The sequence below is a fragment of the Protopterus annectens genome, chromosome 12.part0 (assembly GCF_019279795.1).
Source record: "Protopterus annectens isolate FY-2018-M chromosome 12.part0, PAN1.0, whole genome shotgun sequence".
Taxonomy (NCBI): Eukaryota; Metazoa; Chordata; order Ceratodontiformes; family Protopteridae; genus Protopterus; species Protopterus annectens.
Genome location: NC_056746.1, coordinates 332938224 through 332960878, shown reverse-complemented (window position 1 = coordinate 332960878; position 22655 = coordinate 332938224). Strand labels below are relative to the sequence as shown.

The following is a 22655-nucleotide window of genomic DNA, read 5'->3' as shown; positions in this document are numbered from 1 at the left end:
ACCCTGGGATTCGGATATTGGCTAAGGCTCTTGCCACCCCCATAGTGCCTTTTTAGGCAAGGCTCAAATTCTAAACCTACCACCCTAGAAAACAAAAATGGGAAGAAATTGAGGGTAATGCTGCTCAATGCCAGAAGTCTAAATCTCAAAATGCACTTTTCGAGGCCCTTCTCAGTATGGAGAACATCGATGTCTGTGCTGTAACTGAAACCTGGTTCAAGGCTCCTGAGAGCACCCGGCACTATTAGGTTTTACCTCATATCATGCGTTCCGGCCCCAAAACCCGGACCACTCCACAAAAGGAGGGGTGTATCCATATTCATAAAGGATACTCACACCTCCAGGTTGGTAACAGCATGAAGCTTGAAACCATCCAGGTGCAACTAACAATAGGCAAAACTGCTCTACAAATTGTAGCATGCTACAGGCCACCCTCTCAAACTCAGGAACCCCACACAGCCTTCCTGAAGACACTGGAGGGTATAAATGTATCTCCAAACACCATCATATTGGGTGACTTCAACTACCCGAATATAGACTGGGAACATTACTCAAGCCCTAACTTTCTAGCCCAACGGTTCCTGGAGTTCATAAATTCAAATGCCATGGAACAGCTAGTCACTGTTCCCACGAGAGGAGAAAATATACTAGATCTCATTGTCACAAACATGGGGACAAAATGCTCCACACGGAAGTATATCCCTCATTGGTGAGATCTGATCATAAACTAATCTCACTGGAAATCCACATCCGCCCCCACCCCAAACAAAAGACCATAGTGAAGAACTTCTCTAAAGCAAACTTCACACTACTCAAGACTGGTGTGGTATCCTTCAAGGCCCCTGAGTCAGAGGAAACCACAACCCAAGCTGCGAAGCCCTTACAAATGCCTTCTATGAACACCTCCAGGACTGCATGGATCAGGCAATCCCAAATAAAACCAAGACTCTTTCCACAAAGGGCAAGCGTCCAGTCTGGTGGACCCCAGCCATTAACAAACTTTACAATAAGAGGAGAAAGCTATTACATGATAGAACAAAATCCATAAAAGGGAAGTCACCCCTGATCATTATTAGTAAAAAAATCGAGCACTCATAAAATCAACTAAGGCCAATTTTGAGAGAAAAATTGCCATGGATTCAAGGACAATCATAAGGCCTTTTCAGCTATGTTAGGAACCTGGGTGGAAACTCACAGATATGCTCAGAATTAGTCCAAAATGATACAAAAATCACTGAACCCACAGACATTGCCAACATACTGGCAGACAGGTTCAGTGCAAACTTCACCCCTCTCCCCTAAAGGAGATAACTATCCCAGCAGTGTAGCCTCCCGGACATCTCAAATGCAGGTGAAAGCTGCTCTCTCTAAAGCTAAAACACAGCATCAATGGGACGGATGGTGTCCCCGGCTGTGTGCTACAAGCTAAATGAGGAATTAAACCCGCACATAAGGCAGCTGTTTAATCTCAGCCTTACCACAGGATCTACGTGCCCAAGGGTGGCGTGCGGCAACTGTGGTCCCACTCCACAAAGGTGGCGCCTCTGGGACCCTGGTAATTACCGCCCCATAAGCTTAACAAGTCTAGTCTGCAAAGCTATGGAGAGGATCATAATGGAGCTCATAAACAAAGATATAGGGGACTTGCAGACATTGGACCCGACCCAGTTTGGCTTTGTCAAGGACAGATCATGCCTTTTGAACTTGGTCGACTTCTTGAAATAGTCACCAAGGCCATTGATGAGGAAGGCAGTCCATACAGCCTACCTTGACCTTGCAAAGGCTTTCGACACAATACCCCACTCGGGTATTGTAGAAAAACTTACCAGCTTAAATGTAAACCCATATGTCACAAGATGGGTTGCAAACTGGCTTAAGGACAGAACCCACAGGGTTAGAGTTGCTGGCGCTGTGTCAGACTCCAAGCCAGTCACAAGTGGTGTCCCACAGGGCTCGGTCCTTGGCCCCTATTGTTTGGCATCTACTTCTCAGAAGTACAGGCCAACATGGGAGGACTTTGGCTGACAAAGTTTGCAGATGACTGCAAACTGGGCCTCATAGTGGAAAGTGCATCGGACACGGATATCCTTCAGAAGGGACTCCACGGAAACAGATAGCTGGTGCCAGAGCCATGGCCTGAAGTTAAGCGCCAAAAATGTATAGTCATACCCTTCGGGAAAAACAAGGTAACCCCAAGCTACCATATAGGTGGCAATCCACTAAGCACAGAAGAGGTTATCAGGGACCTGGGGACCCAGGTTGACAGTGGCCTTTCTTTTGACACTCACATTGCTAAAGTGGTTAGAAAGACCTTCTACATTGCCCACCTGATTATGAAGGGATTCACATCCAGATCTAGTGAGGTCATTGTTCCCCTGTACTCTTCACTTATCAGACCAATGATCGAGTACAATTGCCCCATTCGGGATGTATCTCACCCGACATCTGCAGCAATTGGAGAGACCCCAAAAGTTCCTCACCAAAAAGGATAAAGGGACTCCAAAATCTGTCATATGCTGCCAGATTGAAGAAACTCCAGCTCTATTCAGTCGCATACCGTCTGCTCAGAGGTGACATGTGCCTGACATACAAGGCCATGTCCAACCCGAATTAATGGACATGCTCCACCTCAAAAATCCAAATCCACCAAAACCACTAGAGCAAGCGGCTTAAACCTTATACGGATATAAATAGGGCGTGCTGGAGGGATAGATTTATCACTCAGAGACTCCCTATGCTGTGGAATAAAATCCGGTCCATGTGAGGCAGAGCACCTCGCTGACTCTGTTCAAGAGAAATCTAGACCTGTGGATGGGAGATCGTAGGTTTACCCCCGGAATCATCTCTGGGTCACTGCTGGACAGAGGCACAACAAACTAATGGGCACAGTATTTTTTCATATAAGGGGTGGCGTAAGCCACAATAATTTGGGCTAGGCTTATAAATGCCTTAGGGCAGATAGCCTAGTATAAACCTATGAACCTATGAACAGTGATATTTTCAATATAGCATACTTAATCATTAAAATTACTGTTAATTACCAACCACCAGTCCACATTTCAGCTTTGCCTATTATCTTTTCTACTTCTTCCCTTCTTTATTAATTTTTACACACTGCTGTTCATTTTTCACACAGTAATGTAGATCTGATCTGAAAACCCAGTTTCTAGCACGTCTTGGTAATTTACTATTACTTCCTTGCAAAGTCTATTTCACTGGCTTACTTGCCTTAATAATATAGCTTCTTCCCTTGTCCAAGTTCTTTTACTTGCCTATGATTTAGTGCATAATCAATTACTTTAAAACCCCTCATATTCTCCCTATCTAACCTTACTGTGGAATTATGAGCAATCACAAACACATTTTTTACTTAAATAAATATAATTTTTCCCATGTTAGAAACATTCACTTCAAACTTAATTCAAATGTCTGTCCCACATATACCCCCCCCCCCCCACACACACCTTTATTACTCTCCAACCTTATTGTTTTACTTTATTTATCTTTGGTGTCTAAATCAAAACTGAACATTTACCTACACCCAAAGAAAAACACCACACTCCTTTTCTGTTATCTCTAGCCATTCTTGCTCTACACAAGAAAATAATGTATACGTACCTTGTAGTTATACATATCCCACTGTCGTTCGTGTACCCAGTCTATTTTTATCCCACTTCTCTCACTTCCAAGCTATTCACATTAACTTACAATATCTCAATCCATCATTTTCACTGATCTCTTCTGTTTCTCTCTCTCTCCTTTTTCTTGTGACCTACTGACATTTTGCCTTCTTCGATCTCCATTTATATTGTATATTCCTTGGTATATGCAAATTCTGAAGTTCAAATCTATTCTTCCATGCTTCAAGCCCTTCTTTAAAACGGTGATTTACTGCCCATACTTCCCTCATTCTCACAGAGCATACTTAGTTCTCTGTACTTCTTGTGCATCATGTTATACTTCCTGTTCAACAGTCTCAGTTTCAATCCTATCAATTTCACATTTTTTTATACTGCATTTGCCCAATATCATGTACATCTTCGTAAGTGGTCTGATTAAAATTTCCTTTTTTGTCTATACCAATTAAAAAAATATTGCTTGCAATGCACAGCTAAATGTTTATCACTCTGGCATATACAACATTTAACTGGCTGCCCTTTTTATCTAACAACCAGCCTCATGTCTTTCACAGTGATATTTTCAATATAGCATACTTAATCATTAAAATTACTGTTAATTACCAACCACCAGTCCACATTTCAGCTTTGCCTATTATCGTATTTACATAATACAAACAGGCACACACATTCTCAAATGCCTAACTTCATGTTTTGCAGTGATTCAGTCTTAAAAAAAAACTTGAAATGACTTTCTTCTTTTAGGTACTAGCTCTTCAAGCTGAAAATCTTACCATGTTACCCATTTACTTTTCATTCTCAGGAGTTCCAAATAGCTATGATAGTCAAGACTTGTGCTCAGAAATGCAAAATCATAATGGGGTTCCTTGGTCAGGTAGAGGATTATCCACACTTGCTTAGATGAGTTTTAAACAGTAAAGGTTTTGTCAAACTGTTCAAAAATAAAAGACAAAAACTTATTGAGAATCTATTAAGAATCTTCATCAGTACCCCCACATAAATAGGACATGCATAACATCCCTCCTTTCTTTTAACTCTCTGGTCTAAATATTCTAGCTGCTACAGATGCAGATGAAGCCTATGACACCTCCCCAGTTTTTAAGTCCCTTCGAAGTTTTGGTCTGCACGTGCATTTCATCATCACCACTTGCTTCTCCAGGCTTTGGTGTTACTCACATAATCCTCCTGGCTGTTGTACCACTGTTTTATTTCTCCAACCTCTCCATAATGTCACTGCAAAGCAACTCTGACAAAATCTGTTATCAGTTTAAACAGTTTAACCATTTCCTTCATTTTGTTTTCATTTGGCAAGTACCCTTCTGAAAGAACAGTCTTCCATATCCTTCTGCATTTTAAGAATGGCTTCCACCATGTCTTAATGCCACGCATCTCCAGGTTACAACACTCATGATTTCTTCCTCTTGCTCACTAAAGCTTTCTTCCCCCCAAATGAAGGTTTATGTCATATTGAACTGAGTTTTACTGCACTCCTCCAATGAGAAACAGAGGCACTTTTGTTATTTTATTATCTTACCAATCGTCATGATTATTGATGAATATCACACTGCTTTAGCTACAAACTTCTGATGCTCTCTACTGCTTAGTGATGTTACTACATTTATACTGATAATTTCCTGCTTCAGTGATGTTCTATATTTAGTACTGTCACTTCTTACACCTTACTAAACTTTATATCTATGTCACTTCTTACACCTTACTAAACTTTATATCTTTGTGTGATATTTTTGGTTTATTAAATTTTAATGAATTTAAGTATTTGTGCACATATTTCTGTAGACCTCATTTAAACTATTTTATTGTTCGTCTACTATTTCTTCGAGACTATCTTCAGACCTCTGCTGAAAAGGGGCATTGTACCCATTCAGACTTTCCTGGTATACAAAAGAAAATAAATAATAAAATGGTACTTACGTATTATCGCAACCACATTCAAACAGCTGGATAATACGTAACTGCCGATAGCAATTCAGGGTAGTTTATGCCTGACTGGATAATATTTGGCTTTGTGAAAGAAGTACCAGGCAATGGTGACTGGTTATGCTGGGGCCAGTCTGGGGGAACATTTGCAGCGGTTTTGTTGTTAATACTTAGTTGCTCCAACATTTTGGTTTCTCCTTCTTTCGCGAATTATGCACCGATGTATTAGTAACGTGAGGTATTGCGTAACAGAATGCACTGTTTTTCCATATTGTTAATTGTTAGTGAAATAAGTTGTCCTTCAGAAGGGCAATTCTCTGACTTCAGCAGAGTGCCAGCCAACAAGAGTGTGTTGAGAGTGTGTTGAACAGAATGGTCAGCTCTTCTCCCATAAATAAGATAAACTAAAATGTGAAAACGACCCCCCCCCCCCACAATTACTTCTGAAGAAAGTTCAACGAAGAACATTTGAACAGAGCACAGGTACACTTGTACAGGTTGAGAAATCAGACCCAAATCCGTTGCACTTTCTATAGGGGAACATATTAAAGACTGCAGTCTGGTTCACTCAATCTTACTGAAGGAGTGGTTACTTTTGGAGTACACGCATGGGTTTGAGAGAGTTTTCCTGCAATACAGCACAGGGTCAAAAACTGCCCTGTGACCGACCACACACACACACACACACACACACACACACACACACACACACACACACACACACACACACTTCGAATGATTTGGCTCCTTATTTAACGGAACTCAACCTGCTAGTCAAGAAGTGGGGAGAAAGCCTAAAAGTACAGACGAATTGTCAATATTTCGAATATACAGTTACTAAGCTGCTATCATTATCCAGCTGTTTGGAATGTGGTTGTGATAATACGTAAGTCGATGCGACAGGGGTATAAAAAGAACCAGCCGACGCCATTTTCTTCAGTTTTTCTTGCCCCAGATGTCAGGTGCCCCCAGAAGGAAGGCAATACATTAATTTATGTAATAATGCAATGCAGTATAATCAAAAAACAGTAGTTGCAAGCAAATACACCATAAAAGAATACCCCAATCAGGTTGTATGAGGAGGTGTTATCCATTAGGCCTGTCCCAAGAGGGGAAGGAGGGAGGGAAACCTGGACTGCAGCTGTATTAGCACTCTAACATCTACATTTATGGTAGGTACAAAACTGTACTATGTTCATCGTGCATACAGCTGCAGTCATAACAGATGGGTAGAATCCCAAAGCTAAAAAAGGGTTGGTAGGCACTAGGTGGAACTAGGAGGAGCCAGGATGCCCTGCAAGACTGCAGTGGCAAAGCCTGCTCTAGATTTGGAGTATAATGGTAGATGATAGTGCTTGGAGAAAGTATGTACAGAACTCCAAGTGGCAGCTTCCAAAATATCTTTGGTAGGAACCCCCCTGAGGAAAGCTGCACAGGTAGCTGTGGCCCTTGTGGAGTGAGTTCTGATGCCTGCAGGTACAGTTTTACCATGAAGAGAGTAACAAAAGCGTATGCAGTGGGCTATCCATTTTGAGATTGTCTGTTTGGAAATAGGCTTCCCTTGAGCTCTGGTAGCATAGGACACAAAGAGTTGCTCTGATTTTCTGAAAGGATTTGTTCTGTCAAAATAATAACGTAACTGTCTGTGAATGTCCAAGGAATGTAGCAGTCTCTCCCCTTTGTTTTGAGGATTAAGGTAAAAGGTAGGTAAGTGGATAGCCTGATTCAAGGCTACCCTGGATACTACCTTTGGCATAAAGGAAGGATTGGTTCGTAAGGAAACTCTGTCCTGATGGAAAATGATGAAAGGCTGCACAGCCATGAGGGCTTGCAGTTCCAAAACCCTGCGAGCTGAGGTGATAGCCAGCAGGAAGGCTGTTTTCCAGGACAAATATTGCAGTTCTGTTGAAGCAGCTGGCTCAAAAGGAGGCAAGGTCAGCTTTTCTAGAATTAAATTGAGGTCCCAAGCAGGTACTGGTTGTTTCCTTGGGGGTTTTATATTCTTAGCCCCTCTGAGGAACTGTCTTAAGAGGGGGTGAGAGAATAAAGGAGGATCAGTGTTGTATTCTGCAGAAATGGCTGAGGCATGGATTTTGATGGAGGAGAATGAAAGTCCACTGCTTAGCATCTCAGCTAGGTACTGTAATATTTGAGGTAAATTCAGTATTCCAGGATTCTGGCCCTTTTTCTCATTCCAGGCACAAAACCGTTTCCATTTTGCGGAGTAGGCTTTTCTAGTAGAAGGTCTTCGGGCCTCCAAAATGACATCCTGCACCTCCTTGGAGAGTAGGGTCTGTTGTGATTTTAAGGAATCTTCCATGCGGCTAGATTGAGTGTTTTCAGCTGGCTGTGAAGAGTTTTGAAGTTGTGCTGAGTCAGTAGAAGAGGCATTAGAGGCAGGATCCATGGTGGGGAATGCGTCAGGCTCCTCAGGAGTGGGTACCAGTGTTGTCTTGGCCAGTCTGGAGCAATGAGAATCATCTTTGGTCTGTCTGCTCTGGTTTTTAATAGAACTTTGGGCAGCAGAGGAAGAGGTGGAAAGGCATAAACTGTCATTGTTGTCCAACTGAAAGAGAGTGCGTCCACTTTCCAGGCCTGTGGATGAAAGGTCCTTGAGCAGAATTTTGCCAATTGGTGATTTCTGTGGGAGGCAAAAAGATCTACGTCTGGCCTTCCCCATGCTTGAATTATCTTTGAAAAAACTTGAGAATGCAACTTCCATTCGTGTGGATCTGTCATTTTTCTGCTTAGGTTGTCTGCCAGCGTGTTTTCCTTGCCTGGCAGGTACTGTGCTTGAAGCTCGATTTGTAATTCCAGAGCCATGTTCCAAAGAGACATGGCTAGCCTGCATAGGGGGTATGAATGGGTTCCTCCCTGTTTGTTTATGTACCACATTACTGTGGTGTTGTCTGTCCTTATCAATAGCTGGCCTGGATGCAGTAGGTCTTTTGAAAGCTATAACAGCATTTATTACTGCTAGCATTTCCTTTTGATTGATGTGTAGGTGCTTTTCTTTTTGGGACCATTTGCCCTGAATGCACCGATCTGTCATGTGCGCCCCCCAGGTGTAGTCCGAGGCGTCTGTTGTGATGACTTGATTTGCTTGAGGCTTGCAGAATGGAAGACCTGTGTTTCTTTGGCATGCTTGAGCCCACCACAGAAATTCCTTTTGAAGACATGGAATCAGTGGTATTATTGTTTCCAAACTGTGGCTGTGTTGAGACCATAGGTTTTTTAGGTACCATTGAAGTTTCCTCATATGCAGCTTTGCACATGGGATTAGTAGGATGCAAGATGCCATGAATCCCAGAGCCTGCAGGATTTTCCTTGCAGTCAGCCTGGTAAAAGTTGCCAGTTTCCTGAAGTATGGAGTTAGTTGCCCTTGTTTCTCTGGCGTGAGGTAGGCCATCTGGGTGTTTGTATCCAAGCTGGCACCCAGGAAAATTATTGTTTGAGAGGGTATTAGCCTTGATTTCTTTTTGTTGACTGTGTATCCCAGAGAATTCAACAACATTATTACAAACGCCAGATGTTTCAGAAGTATGTGCTTGTTGTCCGCTTGGATCAGGCAGTCGTCCAAATATGGGTATATTTGTATCCCTTGAAGTCTGCAGTAGGCAATTACTGATGCCAGGCATTTCGTGAACAGTCTGGGTGCAGTAGATAAGCCAAAGGGCAATGCAGAGAATTGATAATGTGTTGAACCTGCAATAAATCTGAGGTATCTTCTGCAATCTTGTCTGATTGGGACATGCAGGTATGCCTCCTTGAGGTCCAATGTTACCAGCCAAGACTCCTTGCCCAGCATGGGAAGAAGTTGCTGGAATGTGAGCATCTTGAATTTTGGCACGAGTAAAAATGTGTTTAGGATGGATAGGTCCAAAATAGGTCTCCAATCTTTGCCCTTCCAAGACTCCTTGCCCAGCATGGGAAGAAGTTGCTGGAATGTGAGCATCTTGAATTTTGGCACGAGTAAAAATGTGTTTAGGATGGATAGGTCCAAAATAGGTCTCCAATCTTTGCCCTTCCTTGGTACCAGGAATAGTCTGGAATAAAAACCTTGACCCTGTTCTTGTGCAGGTACCTCTTGAATAGCTATCATGTCCATGAGATCTGAAATTTGTTTTTGTGCCTCTGCCCTTTGATTGTGTGGCAGGTTTGGCATGCCTCTCATTTTTGGAAGGGTGTGAAAGTGGAATCTGTAGCCTCTGTCTATAATGTCCAGGGTCCATTTGTCTTTTGTGACAACATGCCAATTTTTCGAAAATAATGCCAGTTTTCCGCCTAAAGGTGCTGCCATTTGAGCCTTGCTTGGCATGCAAAGGGGAAAGTCATTGGTTCTGCTTTCCGAATGGCTGTGAACTATCCTCACCACCTCTTTGTGTAGGTGCTTGCCATTGTCTGCCTCTAAACAATCCTTGAGATTGTCCTCTACCCCTCAGGCGCCTGTATCTACCTCTTTGGGGTCTGTCCGTGGCTAGAAAGGACCAATTTTTTGAAGGTCAATTTCTACTGAAATGTGGAGGTTGTACCTGTAGGAAATCTTTCACTGTTTGCATTGATTTTGCCTTTTCCTCCATTTTCTTTAAATACCTCCTCAGCTTTAACACCAAACAATACTTCTTTTTGCAGAGGTGCATCCAGTAATTTAGCTTTAACATGATCTAGTAAGGTTTGCTCTTTGAGCCAAGCATGTCTACGTATGACTGATCCTGTAACAGCAGCTCTACATGAGGCCTCTAAAGCATCAAAACCACATTGCACGGTATGTTTACCCACTTGTTCTGCACTATGTAACAAATCCTGCAACTCCAAGTCTAGTTGTTCAGGTTGTGACATTTTGCTTTTCAACTGAGATAACAGAAACTGTTGGTACTTTAACATATGGAACTGACAGTTTAATGCTCTCATGGTTAAGGTGGCCGAGGTGTATACCTTCTTCCCCCACCTTTCTAAAGCTCTGGAATCTCTCTCTGAAGGTAATGGATTTTTAGCAGTGGAGGCCTTAATTCCCTTGGGACCCTGTGAAATAGTTTCTGGGTCAGCTGCATGGCTTTTGTATAGGAATTGGTGTGAATCAGGAACCTGGTAATACCTGTCAGGCTTGACTGGAGCTGGAGGTAAAGAATCTGGGTTAAGGCAGGCCTCCGAATACACATCATCAAGTATGTCTAAGACAGGAGGTATAGCCAGAGGCCTGTGCTGGGGGAGCAAGAGGAAATCCCTAAGCCTTTTCTTGGAGTCTGAGTACTCTTGGCCTTCCCAGTGGAAGTGTTCCCTCAAGGTATGTAAGGTTTCCCCAAAAGAGTAATCCTCGGGGGGGAGACAGAGGGAATGGACTCCTCTGCATCAGAATCTTCAAAAGGGGAGTATGAATGTTCCTGGTCTTCAGAATGTTCTGAAATAATGGAGGCCTGGTCCGAGGAAGGGGATTCTTCCTCCACTCTGGGCCTTTTGTCCGGGGGGGATTGAGAACCCCTGATAAGAGTAATCAAATCCTTGGCCATTTTGAGCATCTGCTTTTTAGGCATGGGGCCTTGAGAGGGGCCCTGTGGAGCTTGTCTTTTAGTATGCATGGCTGCTTTAGACTTAGTGAAAGCCTTGATAGAAAAAGAAGAGGAAGGCCTGAAGACACCTTGAGAGGTGGCAGGCCTGTCTAAACTCTGAGTTTCACCGCCAAGAGTGGCTTCGGTATCTGTAGTCGGGGTGTGGGCCGAAGAGCCTGCGACCTCGGGCACAGAAGACACCGCCAATGAAGTGTCATCAGTAGTCAGGGGCTGCGTAGGTGCCTCACTGAGAACCGGACCACCTGTAGTCGGCTTTGGCGTGGCGTCGGTAGAAGTCGCGGACCTCGTATGTCAGTCCTTATCTTTGCGTCTTTTACTCAAAACTGGAGTCGGAGTATCCGACGACATAATGTAATTAAACCTTTTGCCAAAATAGTGTTGGGTGAACTCCGCCCGATGCTTAATAGTGCGTCTGTTGAATGTAGCACAAAACGGCAGGCCGAGACGTCATGGTCTGGGCCTAAGCAAGGAATGCAGAGGGAATGAAAATCCTTATGCGGTATTTGCTTCCCACATGAAATGCAATTATTAACTTTGTCTGACATCAGTCTGAGGCAAGAAAAGTTTCCCCAACGGGGTACTTAGCTTTCAAGAAGACTTCGGTTGAAAAATATTCGTAATCTCAGGAGCTGGCCGACCGGCACTTGCGAACTGCTTCTGCTTCGGGCACCGCGCGGCAAGAAAGACTGAAGAAAATGGTGTTGGCTGGTTCTTTTATACCCCTGTCGCACTGACGTCAGGGAAGAAGCGACGACATCCAACGCCGGACCTAGACTTTGGAATTCGGCCGACCGAGGACCCGCCTGACGGCAGGAAAACCCATCTGTTATGACTGCAGCTGAATGCACGATGAACATGCACTTTTTAACAGAGGAAACAATCCTCTAGATAGGGGCAAGTTTCTTTCAACAACAAGAAGCTATGTGATCAAACCTCAGTGAGCAATAGTTAAAGTCTGATGTTTCAACCACACTCACTGCAGATCTGAAAATCCAAACAGAACACTACAACCAGACAGTGCACTTCAATAAAGCAACAACCCAAAGACCAATCCACTTTTAAGTTACAGAAGGTTTGAAGACATTTTTTGTATCCTTTTTCAAACGGTTATCTTAAATGGTTCACAGCTGCCCAAGGATGACAGGAGGACTTTTTGTTTGCTGGCATCACATCTACTTTTGTAAGTACACCACTGCTGTATATCAAAACAGGCACATATATGTACATTAAGCTGCTGAAGTCATCTGACTGTAACATGTTCATTTCTTTTTTTTTTTTCCGTGCATGTGCTTTTATGCTGATGAATTATGTACTCTTGTACTGGGAGCTACCTGTTGGACTGCAACTTTGCTCTAAGAGTATTCAATATAAAAGGAGCCTTAAAGAACAGAAAAGAGATGAGCTTAACTGCTCTGACAAATCCTCCAGATCTAAGAAGCATCCATGAGCAGCAAACAAATAATTACATTTATTAAAGGAATACAAAAGCACACTTATTCTCTACAATAACTGTGATGTGCAAGCTGTTACAATGACAATGAAAAGCCAGTCTATGGGAATGGTTCAAAAGACAAACATTTTTCAACCCTGTAGAAAAAAAAAATAAGCCTTGCAATATCAGCTTCTGTGGCAGTGGCTTTCAGTGTCTGCTACCCAAATCAGAAGACAGGATTGCAGGTAATCCCCTTCTTCCCAAATAAACACATGAACATAGCCTCATAAGAGGTGTTACTATAATGTGTCTCTTCTACATAAAGACTACAAAGAAATGGAAAAGGGTTATGTTCTCCAATTTCTACTTATAACATTCCCCAGGGAATGAACGTGATTGGAGTCTTACCCCATTTGTCATTTGTATCTTGACTCCACTGACAGTGTTTTTCATGTATTAAGAGAAAATTGCTTTCCTTCTAAGTGTTTCATCAGTTACTTTCCCTTTGCATACATAAAGTTGCTTTAAGACACGGTGTGTCTAGAATTACATGTATCTAAGAAAAATGGCTGTAAAACTGCCTGTGGGCAATAACAGACGGGTAAAGAGTTACACAATTTGACTTTTAAAAGGTAGCGATAAAAAATGAATTAAGCAAAGGTTCAGTGAGATGTGAAGGCAAAGTAATGGCTTTGTATTAAAACAGTACCTCTCATGATGTGCAGTATAAGTCCCACCTAAACCCTGCCCACCATCCATCAATCAATGACGTCTTAGAAAAGTTAAGTAATATTCATACAACGGTGGCATGAATATTCATTCTCAATTCCTGGTTTACCCTTTTCTCCAATGTAATGTGATCTCTGAGTTGGTATATTTAATTTGCGGGGGTGTGAGGGCACAACAATGAAAAAAAAAATACACAAGTCAATCATTCATCTTTTCCACACCCCCACATGACCATTTCACCTGTCACTCACTGAGGCCACACCCACATCTGCAGAGACTGGCCTGCAAGGTAATGTACTAATACAAAGCCAATTTGACTGTTCGATCATTTGATATTCTGCTACTCACCGAATGAGATCTTCAAAAGCTTCTTTCTCCTTCCTCAAAGCAGTGAGGTAACGTTGCTCCTCAGTAGAACCTCCATAGACAAGAAAATAGACTCTGTAAGAACAAGATAGGGAAAAAAATTATTTGCATAATAAAGTTCCCTATACACACATTAATACTCAGAAGCTTTATAACTTGAAATTATTTGCTTCCATTATGAACAGTCTCTGTAACTGTGCACAGAAATGCAATTGCAAAGAGGCATAGCAGCTCTACTGATATAACCAGTCCATTCTGTTTTAACACCTCTAACTTTATGCACTACCTCAGATAATGCTGCTTTGCTTTGTATCAGCTTACAAACAGCACACTGTAGGTTCACCAACGTGACAGTGCAAGGTGAAGTAATTTTACTGGAAGCTACTTATCTGCACAAATAAAAAGCAACATACTCTGTAAATATGTAAGTAACCTTTTAAGAAAAGTTGCTATTCTTATGTCTAAGTGTTTCATCAGCTATTTTAATATTGCACTACATTCTGATTAATATAAGTAATGGATGAGTTAAAGTCTCATTGTTCGTTATCTCCTACAAAGATATACTGACGATCTAAACAGTCAAAGCATTAAAGCCAAAAGAGGTCCTTCTAATGTTTAAGACAACATGTGGAAAGCAGGGCTGTAGTGGATCGGATAACCAGCCAGGACACTGAAAGAGGACAGCAAATGAAGTTACAAAAGACTGAAGCAATACAGGGTAATCACAGAACAGAAGAAAATACAGGGGTATGATTGTAGTCAGTAAAAAAAATGATTTAAGGTTAAGTTTAAGTTTATTTAGGTGTTTTATATAAATCACCATTAAAATTAATAAAAGATCAAAATAAAATTAATAAAAACAACTAAAGATTCCCTCCATGACCCATGAAAGCAAGAATGTCTAGTCTGAATCTAAGTTTTAAATCCAACCCAATTTCCTTGGTCATTTTAACTAGCCAACTATAGGCTGGGAAACATACACCTCTACAACTGCATAAGCACGGAGATTCCTGGACTTGTTAATACATCTCTTAGAACAATAAGTCAGACAACCAACTAGGGGTAACATCTTGTCTTTATTAACATGGGGGACATCTTGCACCATCCCTTTTGTATCATCATCTCTTGTTAGGTCTAATCATACAGTCACTTTCATCGAAATAAAGAAACAGAGGTCCCTTCTACCCATAGCTCCTTTAGAACCTTTTCTAATGCAAACTTACTCCTAAGTGATTCATTAGCAAGTTTCAAATCACCACCACCACACCCAGGAAACTGTGCTGTACCTGTAGTATTTTATACCATCAAACTTTACCAGCATGTAACATCTGCAGTGATGCAGCTGCTCCCTGAAGAAACTAGTGCAGGGCAAAATCTCAGACCCCCCCCGTGGAACCATAATATCAACAAACTATACAATAAAAAGAAGTGAATTTGGGCCAACAGTAAGAAGGGTAGCACCTGAAACAATAGAACTATAATTATTAAATTACACAAATAAATCCATCAAAGGCAAATTTGAGGTAACAATAGCCATCCAAGCTAAAGAAAATCACGAGGCTTTTTTAGTTATGTTTGCAATCTCCAGATCACAAAGCAGCAATGCACTGAGTTTGTTGCGACTGTTGTTACCTTCCCCAAAGCTGAAGATATAGCTAGCCTACTGGCTGACAAATTTAGGTCAGCGTTACCCACCACCATCTATCCCACATGAAATACCTGAAACTGATACTCCCCCAACTATCACACAAGATGAAGACCTAAAAGCACTATCAAAGGAAATAAAATACTGCATTGACAGGTCCTGACAATATTTCTGGAAGCAAAATGAACAGCAAAAAGCAAGATTTAGCCATACTACTAACACCCCTGATCAACCTTAGCCACCATATAGATTTTGTACCAACTGAATGGAGTACAGTTGGTACTGAACAGTTATTAACCTACACAAGGGAGGACCTTCCACAGATTCAAGCAATTACAGGCAGATAAATCTGTCCTGTCCCATATGCAAAGCCATGGAAAGAATCAATGAATCAATCAGAAAGGACATAGGGAACCTCTGAACACTGGACCCATCTCAGTTTTGATTCATCAAAGGCAGGAAATGCTTACACAACCTGCTGGACTTGTCACCAAAGCAACAGATGAAGGTAAAATAGTACGCACTGCCTACCTGACTTGGCCAAGGCTTTTGACACTCTCTCTCCACTCAGGCACAGAAAAAAAGCTAAATAAACTAGGTATAACCCTCTATGTCACCTGTTGGATCACCAAGTGGCTCAAACATCCAAAGCAGGAGATAAAGGGGAAGCTACCTCCACTAAAAGACCAGTCACCAGTGGAGTCTCGCAGAGCATGATGCTGGATCTCTCCTGTTTGGCATCTTCTTCTTGGTAGTTAAAGCCAATACTAAAGAGCTCTGGCAGACCAAGTTTGCAGATGACTGCAAGCTAGATGCAGTTATCAAATCCTGAAAAGACTTGGCAGTCCTGCAGGAAGGCTTGGCCCAAACAAAGAAATACTGCCAGAATCATAGTTTAAAGCTAAATGCTAAAAAATGCATTATCTTATCTTTTGGTACATCATCGACCCTGGGGGACTACTACACTGACAATACACCCCAAACAGTTGACCCATTTGTTTGAGATCTTGAAATTTATGTGGAAGGTGACCTATCTTTTGACCAACATGTGCCCAATGTTGTTTAACAAGGGGAATGCTTCTAGATCCAAAGATGTCACTGTCCACCTTTACTGAGCTCTGATAAGGCCAATCACGGAGTATAAAGCCCTCTTTGGCGTATACCTGTCCAGACACATGCAACAGCTGGAATGCCACAGAGATACCTTACAAAAAAGTAAACTAGGCTTAAACAATTTGGCCTATATGGGTTAATGGAAAGCCCTGTCATTTTACTCTGTCTCTTGCAGACTGCTAAAAAGTGACCCATCTCTAACTAAATACTAATGGACTTACTACACATGAACAAGTCAAACAACATTTGAAAGTACAGCTGTATGAATAAATTTACAATAATAACATACATACAAATGATCACTGCTGCAGTAGACTAAGCTAGATGGGTTATAACCTGTAGAAGATACAACACCCAGTCAGCCAGCTTTCAAAGCTTTAGGGCACATTCCATATACCCAAACATTAATCAGCGTGAGATGAGCTGACTAAAAAGACAGGTTTTGGCACCCAGCTCCTCACAGCTTTTACGCCAACTGAGAGAGGGAGGCTAAACCCTGAGAAGACATTGCTAGGAAAAGAAAAAAAATACATGTCCACACCCTGGCATAAAAAAACACATCAACAATGAGGGGGATGGAGGGAGTGGCCACTGCAGCAGTGATCATTCAAACATCTACTATTGTTATGGTAATTTAATTATACAAATGTAGTACATTCTCCATAATGATCACTGCTGCAGTAACCAAGACCCTGATAGTGAAGTGCGCCTTGATCCTGACTGGAATAGTTTTGTTGTGGGTTTGACATAGGTTGCCCCTTCTTACCTTCACAAAAAAGAACAACTAACTGGAAGTTCTGAAAGAGTTTGTTCTGTTAACACAGTACTTCAGTACAGCTTCCAAGATGGCTGCACACTGAGTAACAGCATAATTTTAACTCTCACAATGTGAAAACAGAAATTCAGAGGAAATTTAGACAACCTGAAAGAAAATCAACGAAAAAATGAGAGGGAAAACACTGACTGGGAAGAATCCTGCAATTGTGCAGTAAAAAGCAGTTCAAGCTCCAGCTTTGGTGCAAGACATGACTTCCACTAATTTAGAGGAAAAGTAAATCAAATGTGCTGACAGCTGATTTAAATAAATGAAACACTGAAGGAATATATCAACATAAATAAAAGACTGGGAAAAATGGAAGCAGCTTTAAACAGATATTCAGATGGGCTGATAAAACTGCAAAAATAAGAGGTCAAAATGAAAAGGCTCGCGGAGTATGAGACTACTAAAGAAGAGATATTTCAAATGGCAGAATTAGAAGACAGAGCATGTAGAGAAAAACCTGAGATTTTCTGCTGCACCAGAGAAACTGGAAGGAAAACTTGTATCAACTTTATGAAAATCACAAACAAGCAATTGGAGTAATATTCCACAACAGGTGTTTGTTAACTGAAAGGCCACATCATGCGTATAGTACAGTTGTGTACACTTACCATAAATGTAGATGTTCAAGTGCATTCACTGTTTGCAGTCATTGCACTTGGGTTATCCTGCTGGCAGGCTACCCTCAGTCGGCCTGAGTTCCAAAGTCTAGGTCCGGTGTCGGTTGCTGTCGCCTCTTCCCAGACGTCAGTGCGCCAGGGGTATAAAAGATGCAGCCAACGCCATTTTCTTCAGTTTTTCTTGCCTCAGATGTCAGGTGCCCCCAAAAGGGTAGGCTAAAAATATGCCAATAAAACATGCATGCACCAAAATATATGTTATACCTTCATCTACAAGCAAATACACCACAGAGGTTGTATAGATTAGAGAAGTGCAGATAAGTTCCGGCAAAGATAAGGGGGATGGTGGGTGGGTAACCTGGACTGCAACAGTGAATACACTCGAACATCTACATTTATGGTAAGTGTACACAACTGTACTATGTTCTTCGTGTTTCACTGTTGCAGTCATTACACTTGAGTTGAATCCCAAAGCTATGGTTGGGAGACTGGAGCTAAATAGCATTAAGAGCGGCTATGAGGCCCTGCAAAATTGCAGTGGCAAAGCCTGCTCTGGATTTAGAATAGAGTGGTAAATGATAGTGCTTTGTAAAGGTGTGCACTGAACTCCAGGTAGCAGCCTCTAAAATGGCTTTGGTTGGTACTCCCCTGAGGAAGGCTGCTGAAGTGGCTGCTGCTCTGGTTGAATGTGGCTTAATGCCCTTAGGTACTGGCTTGCCATGTTGTGAATTGCAGAAACGAATGCAGTGGCCTATCCACTTTGAAATAGTCTGCTTAGAGATAGCCTTTCCTTATAATCCTGCAGCATATGCTACTAGAAGTTGCTCGGTCTTTCTGAAAGCTTTGGTTCTGTTCAAGTAGAAGTGTAGCTGTCTGTGTATGTCCAAAGAATGCAGAATTCTCTCCCCCTTATTCTGTGGGTTTGGATAAAAAGTAGGCAGATGAATGGTTTAAGGGCCACACTGGACACTACCTTAGGCATAAATGTCGGGTTTGTCCTCAGAGAAACCCTGTCTGGAAAAAAAATGATAAAAGGTTCCACAGCCATGAGAGCCTGTAGCTCTGAGACTTGTCTTGCAGAGGTTATTGCTAGGAGCATAGCTGTTTTCCAAGATAAAAATTTTATATCAGCTGTAGCGGCTGGCTCAGAAGGAGGCAGGATGAGTTTTTCCAAAACATAAATGAGGTCCCATGCAGGTATTGGTGATCTCCTTGGAGGCCTTAAGTTTTTGGCTCCTCTGAGGTACTGCCTTAACAAAGGATGTGAAAAGATTGGTGGCTCTGTATTGTAATGAGCCGAAATGGCAGAGGCATGAATTTTAATTGATGAAAAGGATAGGCCTTTGTCTAGCATCTCAGTTAAGTATTGCAAAATCTGAGGAATATTTGGTGCAGCTGTGTCAATTCCTTGTGCCTGGTTCCAGGCACAGAATCTCTTCCATTTTCCGGCGTAAGATTTTCTGGTACTAGGCCTTCTGGCCTCCAAAATGACATCCATCACAGCTTTAGTGAGAGGTGCGTTTTGTATGAATACATTATCCGCCATGCTGCCAGATTTAAGGTTTTGAGTTGGCTGTGTAGGATCTGATTGTTTTGTTGGGACAGTAGATGAGGTATTTGAGGCAAAGTCCAAGCCAGGCATTGAGACAAGTTCCTTAGGATTGGATACCAGTACTGGCGGGGCCAGTCTGGGGCAATCAGTATCATCTTTGGCTTCTCTTGTCTGACCTTTAGGAGTACCCTGGGGAGGAGAGGCAGTGGAGGAAAGGCATATACTGTTAAGTTTTTCCAGTTGAAAGAAAGGGCGTCCACTTTCCATGCTTGTCTGTGATAATCCTTGTGCAGAATCTTTTTAGTTGGTAGTTGTGAGGAGAAGCAAATAGATCTATATCCGGGCATCCCCATTTCCTTGTTATCATGCTGAAGACTTGTGGATCCAATTTCCACTAGTGGGGGGTCCATGAGGTTTGGAATTGTGCCTGCAGATGTACTTGGTAAGTCAATGCTGTGTCCCACAAAGTCATGGCCAGTCTGCAAAGGGGGGGTAAGAATGAGGGCCTCCCTCTTTGTTTATATACCACATGACCATGGTGTTGTCTGTCTTTATCAGTAGTTGCCCCGGATGAAGTAGGTCCTTGAAGGCTGTCAGGGCATTCTGAACAGCTAGCATCTCTTTTTGATTGATATGCAGATGCATTTGGTTTGTGGACCATGTCCCTTGAATACATCTTCCTGCCATGTGGGCCCCCCAAGCATAATCTGATGCATCTGTTGTTAATGTCTGCCTGGCTGGGGGTAAAGTGAATGGCTGTCCCTTGTTCTGGTGACAAGCCTTCGCCCACCATCGAAACTCCTGCTGCAGGCAGGGAATGAGGGTGATTACTGTTTCCAGGCTGTGGCAATGTTGAGCCCAAACACTTTTTAGGTATCATTGAAGTTTCCTCATATGCAGTCTTGCATATGGAATTAGTAGAATGCAGGATGCCATGAAGCCCAAAGCCTGCAGAATTTTTCTTGCAGATAACTGGGCCTTTGTTGCCAACAGTTTGAAATATGCAGTCAGTTGCCTTTGTTTGTCTGGCGTGAGATAAGCCATCTGGGCAGTTGTATTTAAGCTTGCACCCAGGAATATTATCTCTTGAGAGGGTACTAGTCCTGATTTATTTTCATTGACTGTGTACCTTAGGCCTGTTAGAAATCTCTTTACAAACACCAGATGCTGTAGTAGAATGTCCTTGTTCTCTGCTTGAATGAGGCAGTCGTCCAAGTAAGGATATATTTGTATTCCTTTGTCTGCAGAATGCAATTACTGGTGCCAGGCACTTTGTGAAGATCCTGGGCGCAGTAGATAAGCCAAAGGGCAGTGCAGAGAATTGGTAGTGCATTGAGCCAGCTTTGAATCTGAGGTATCTTCTGCATGTTTGCCTGATTGGGACATGCAGGTATGCCTCTTTTAGGTCTAAAGTCACAAGCCAAGCCTTCTTGCCCAGCATGGGCAGAAGCTGCTGTAGAGTCAGCATTTTGAATTTTGGTGTATCCAGATACGAGTTTAGAATAGATAGGTCCAGTATTGGTCTCCAGGTCTTGTCCTTTCTTGGTACCAAGAACAGTCATGAATAAAATCCTTGTCCCTGCTCTTGCTCTGGTACTTGTTGAATGGCCATCATGTCCATGCGGGATAAGACTTGTTTTTGTGCCTCTGCCCATTGATGTTTTGGCAGGTCTGGCCAGCCGTTTGTCCTTGGCAGGGTATGGAAGTGAAACTTGTAGCCTTGTGACACTATGTCTAGGACCCATTTGTCCTGGGTTATTATGTGCCAATTTTGAGGAAAAAAGAGCTAGTTTCCCCCTTAAAGGTGCTGCCAGAAGATAAGTGCTTGGTGCAGGCAGGGGGACGTCATTGGGACGGTTTCCTATATGGCTGTGATTTGTCTTCTCCACTTTTGGAGGTAGAAGCACCCCATTGTTGAGACCTGTACAAACCTTGGGGCTGGGATCTGCCTCTTGGGCGTCTGTATCTGCCCCTTTGTGGTCTGTCTGACACTGGAAAGGACCAATTCTTTGTAGGCCAGTGTCTGCTAAATCTTGGAGGTTGTACCTGTAAAAAATCCTTAACCTTTTGCATAGATTTAGCTTTGTCCTCCATTTTCTTTAACACCTCTTCTGCTTTAACACCAAACAAGGTATCATGTTGTAATGGAGCATCTAATAATTTTGCTTTGACATGATCAGGCAGATTTTGTTCCTTTAACCAAGCATGCCTCCTGATGACAGAACCCGTAACAACTGCCCTGCAGGAGGCCTCCAAAGAAACAAAACCACATTGCAAAGTATGCTTTCCAACTTGCTCAGCTGCATGCAATAAATCCTGCATTTCTTTGTTTTCTGCACATTCAGAATTCATCAACATTTTCTGTTTAAGCAGTGACATAATATATTGCTGATATATGAGCAAATGAAACTGACAATTTAAAGCCCTTATAGCCAAGGTAGCAGAGGTGTAAATCTTCTTCCCCCATCTGTCCAATGACCTAGAATCCCTGTCAGAGGGGGTAGGGTTTTTTGCAGTGGATGCCTTGACCCCTTTGGGACCCTGAGAGATAGTTTCTGGGTCAGCAGCAGGGTTTTTGAAAAGGAATTTATGAGGGTCAGGAACCCTGTAGTACCTGCCCAGCTTAACAAGAGTTGGAGATAAGGAGTCAGGTGTCAGACTGGACTCTGAAAATACATCTACAATGTCTAACACAGGTGGAATAGCTAGGGGCCTGTGCTGTGGGAGTAAAAGGAAGTCTCTGAGCCTTTTCTTAGATTCTGAATAATCTTGGCTCTCCCAGTGGAAATCTTCCCTCATGGTATGCAAAGTTTCCCCAAAAGAGTAATCCTCAGGAGGAGAGGCTGAAAGGATAGATTCTTCAGCATCAGAATCCTCATAGGGAGGAAGAGAAGATTCCTGATCAGAAGAGGAATCAGATGAAATGGAAACATGATCTGAATATTCATATTCTGTCTCTTGCCTAGGCCTTTTATCAGGAGGGGGATGGGAACCCCTGATCAAAGTAGTTAAGTCTTCGGCCATTTTGAGCATCTGTTTTTTGGGCATGGAGGCCTGACCATGAGGCTGTTGTACTTGTTTCTTTGTCTTTAAAGGCGATTTGGTCTTTGCCTTTGTAGCTGGAGTCGTTTTAATGTGTAACTGAGTAGGTCTGAAAACACCCTCAGAAGCCGATGCCTGCTCAGCGGCTCCGGACCCACCTGAGGGAATAGTCTCCGAAGGTCCAATACCTTGA

The 22655-nt window shown here is 42.4% G+C and overlaps 1 protein-coding gene across 1 annotated transcript in view; it reads right to left on the bottom strand.

Moving 5' to 3' along the window:
* The window catches only part of ERCC4 (ERCC excision repair 4, endonuclease catalytic subunit), a 516254-nt gene that overhangs the window by 161269 nt on the left and 332330 nt on the right, over positions 1-22655 (bottom strand). The window contains exon 9 of the mRNA XM_044089409.1: positions 13653-13745. Coding sequence (XP_043945344.1) covers positions 13653-13745 — 93 coding nt within the window. The remainder of the gene's footprint in view (positions 1-13652; positions 13746-22655) is intronic.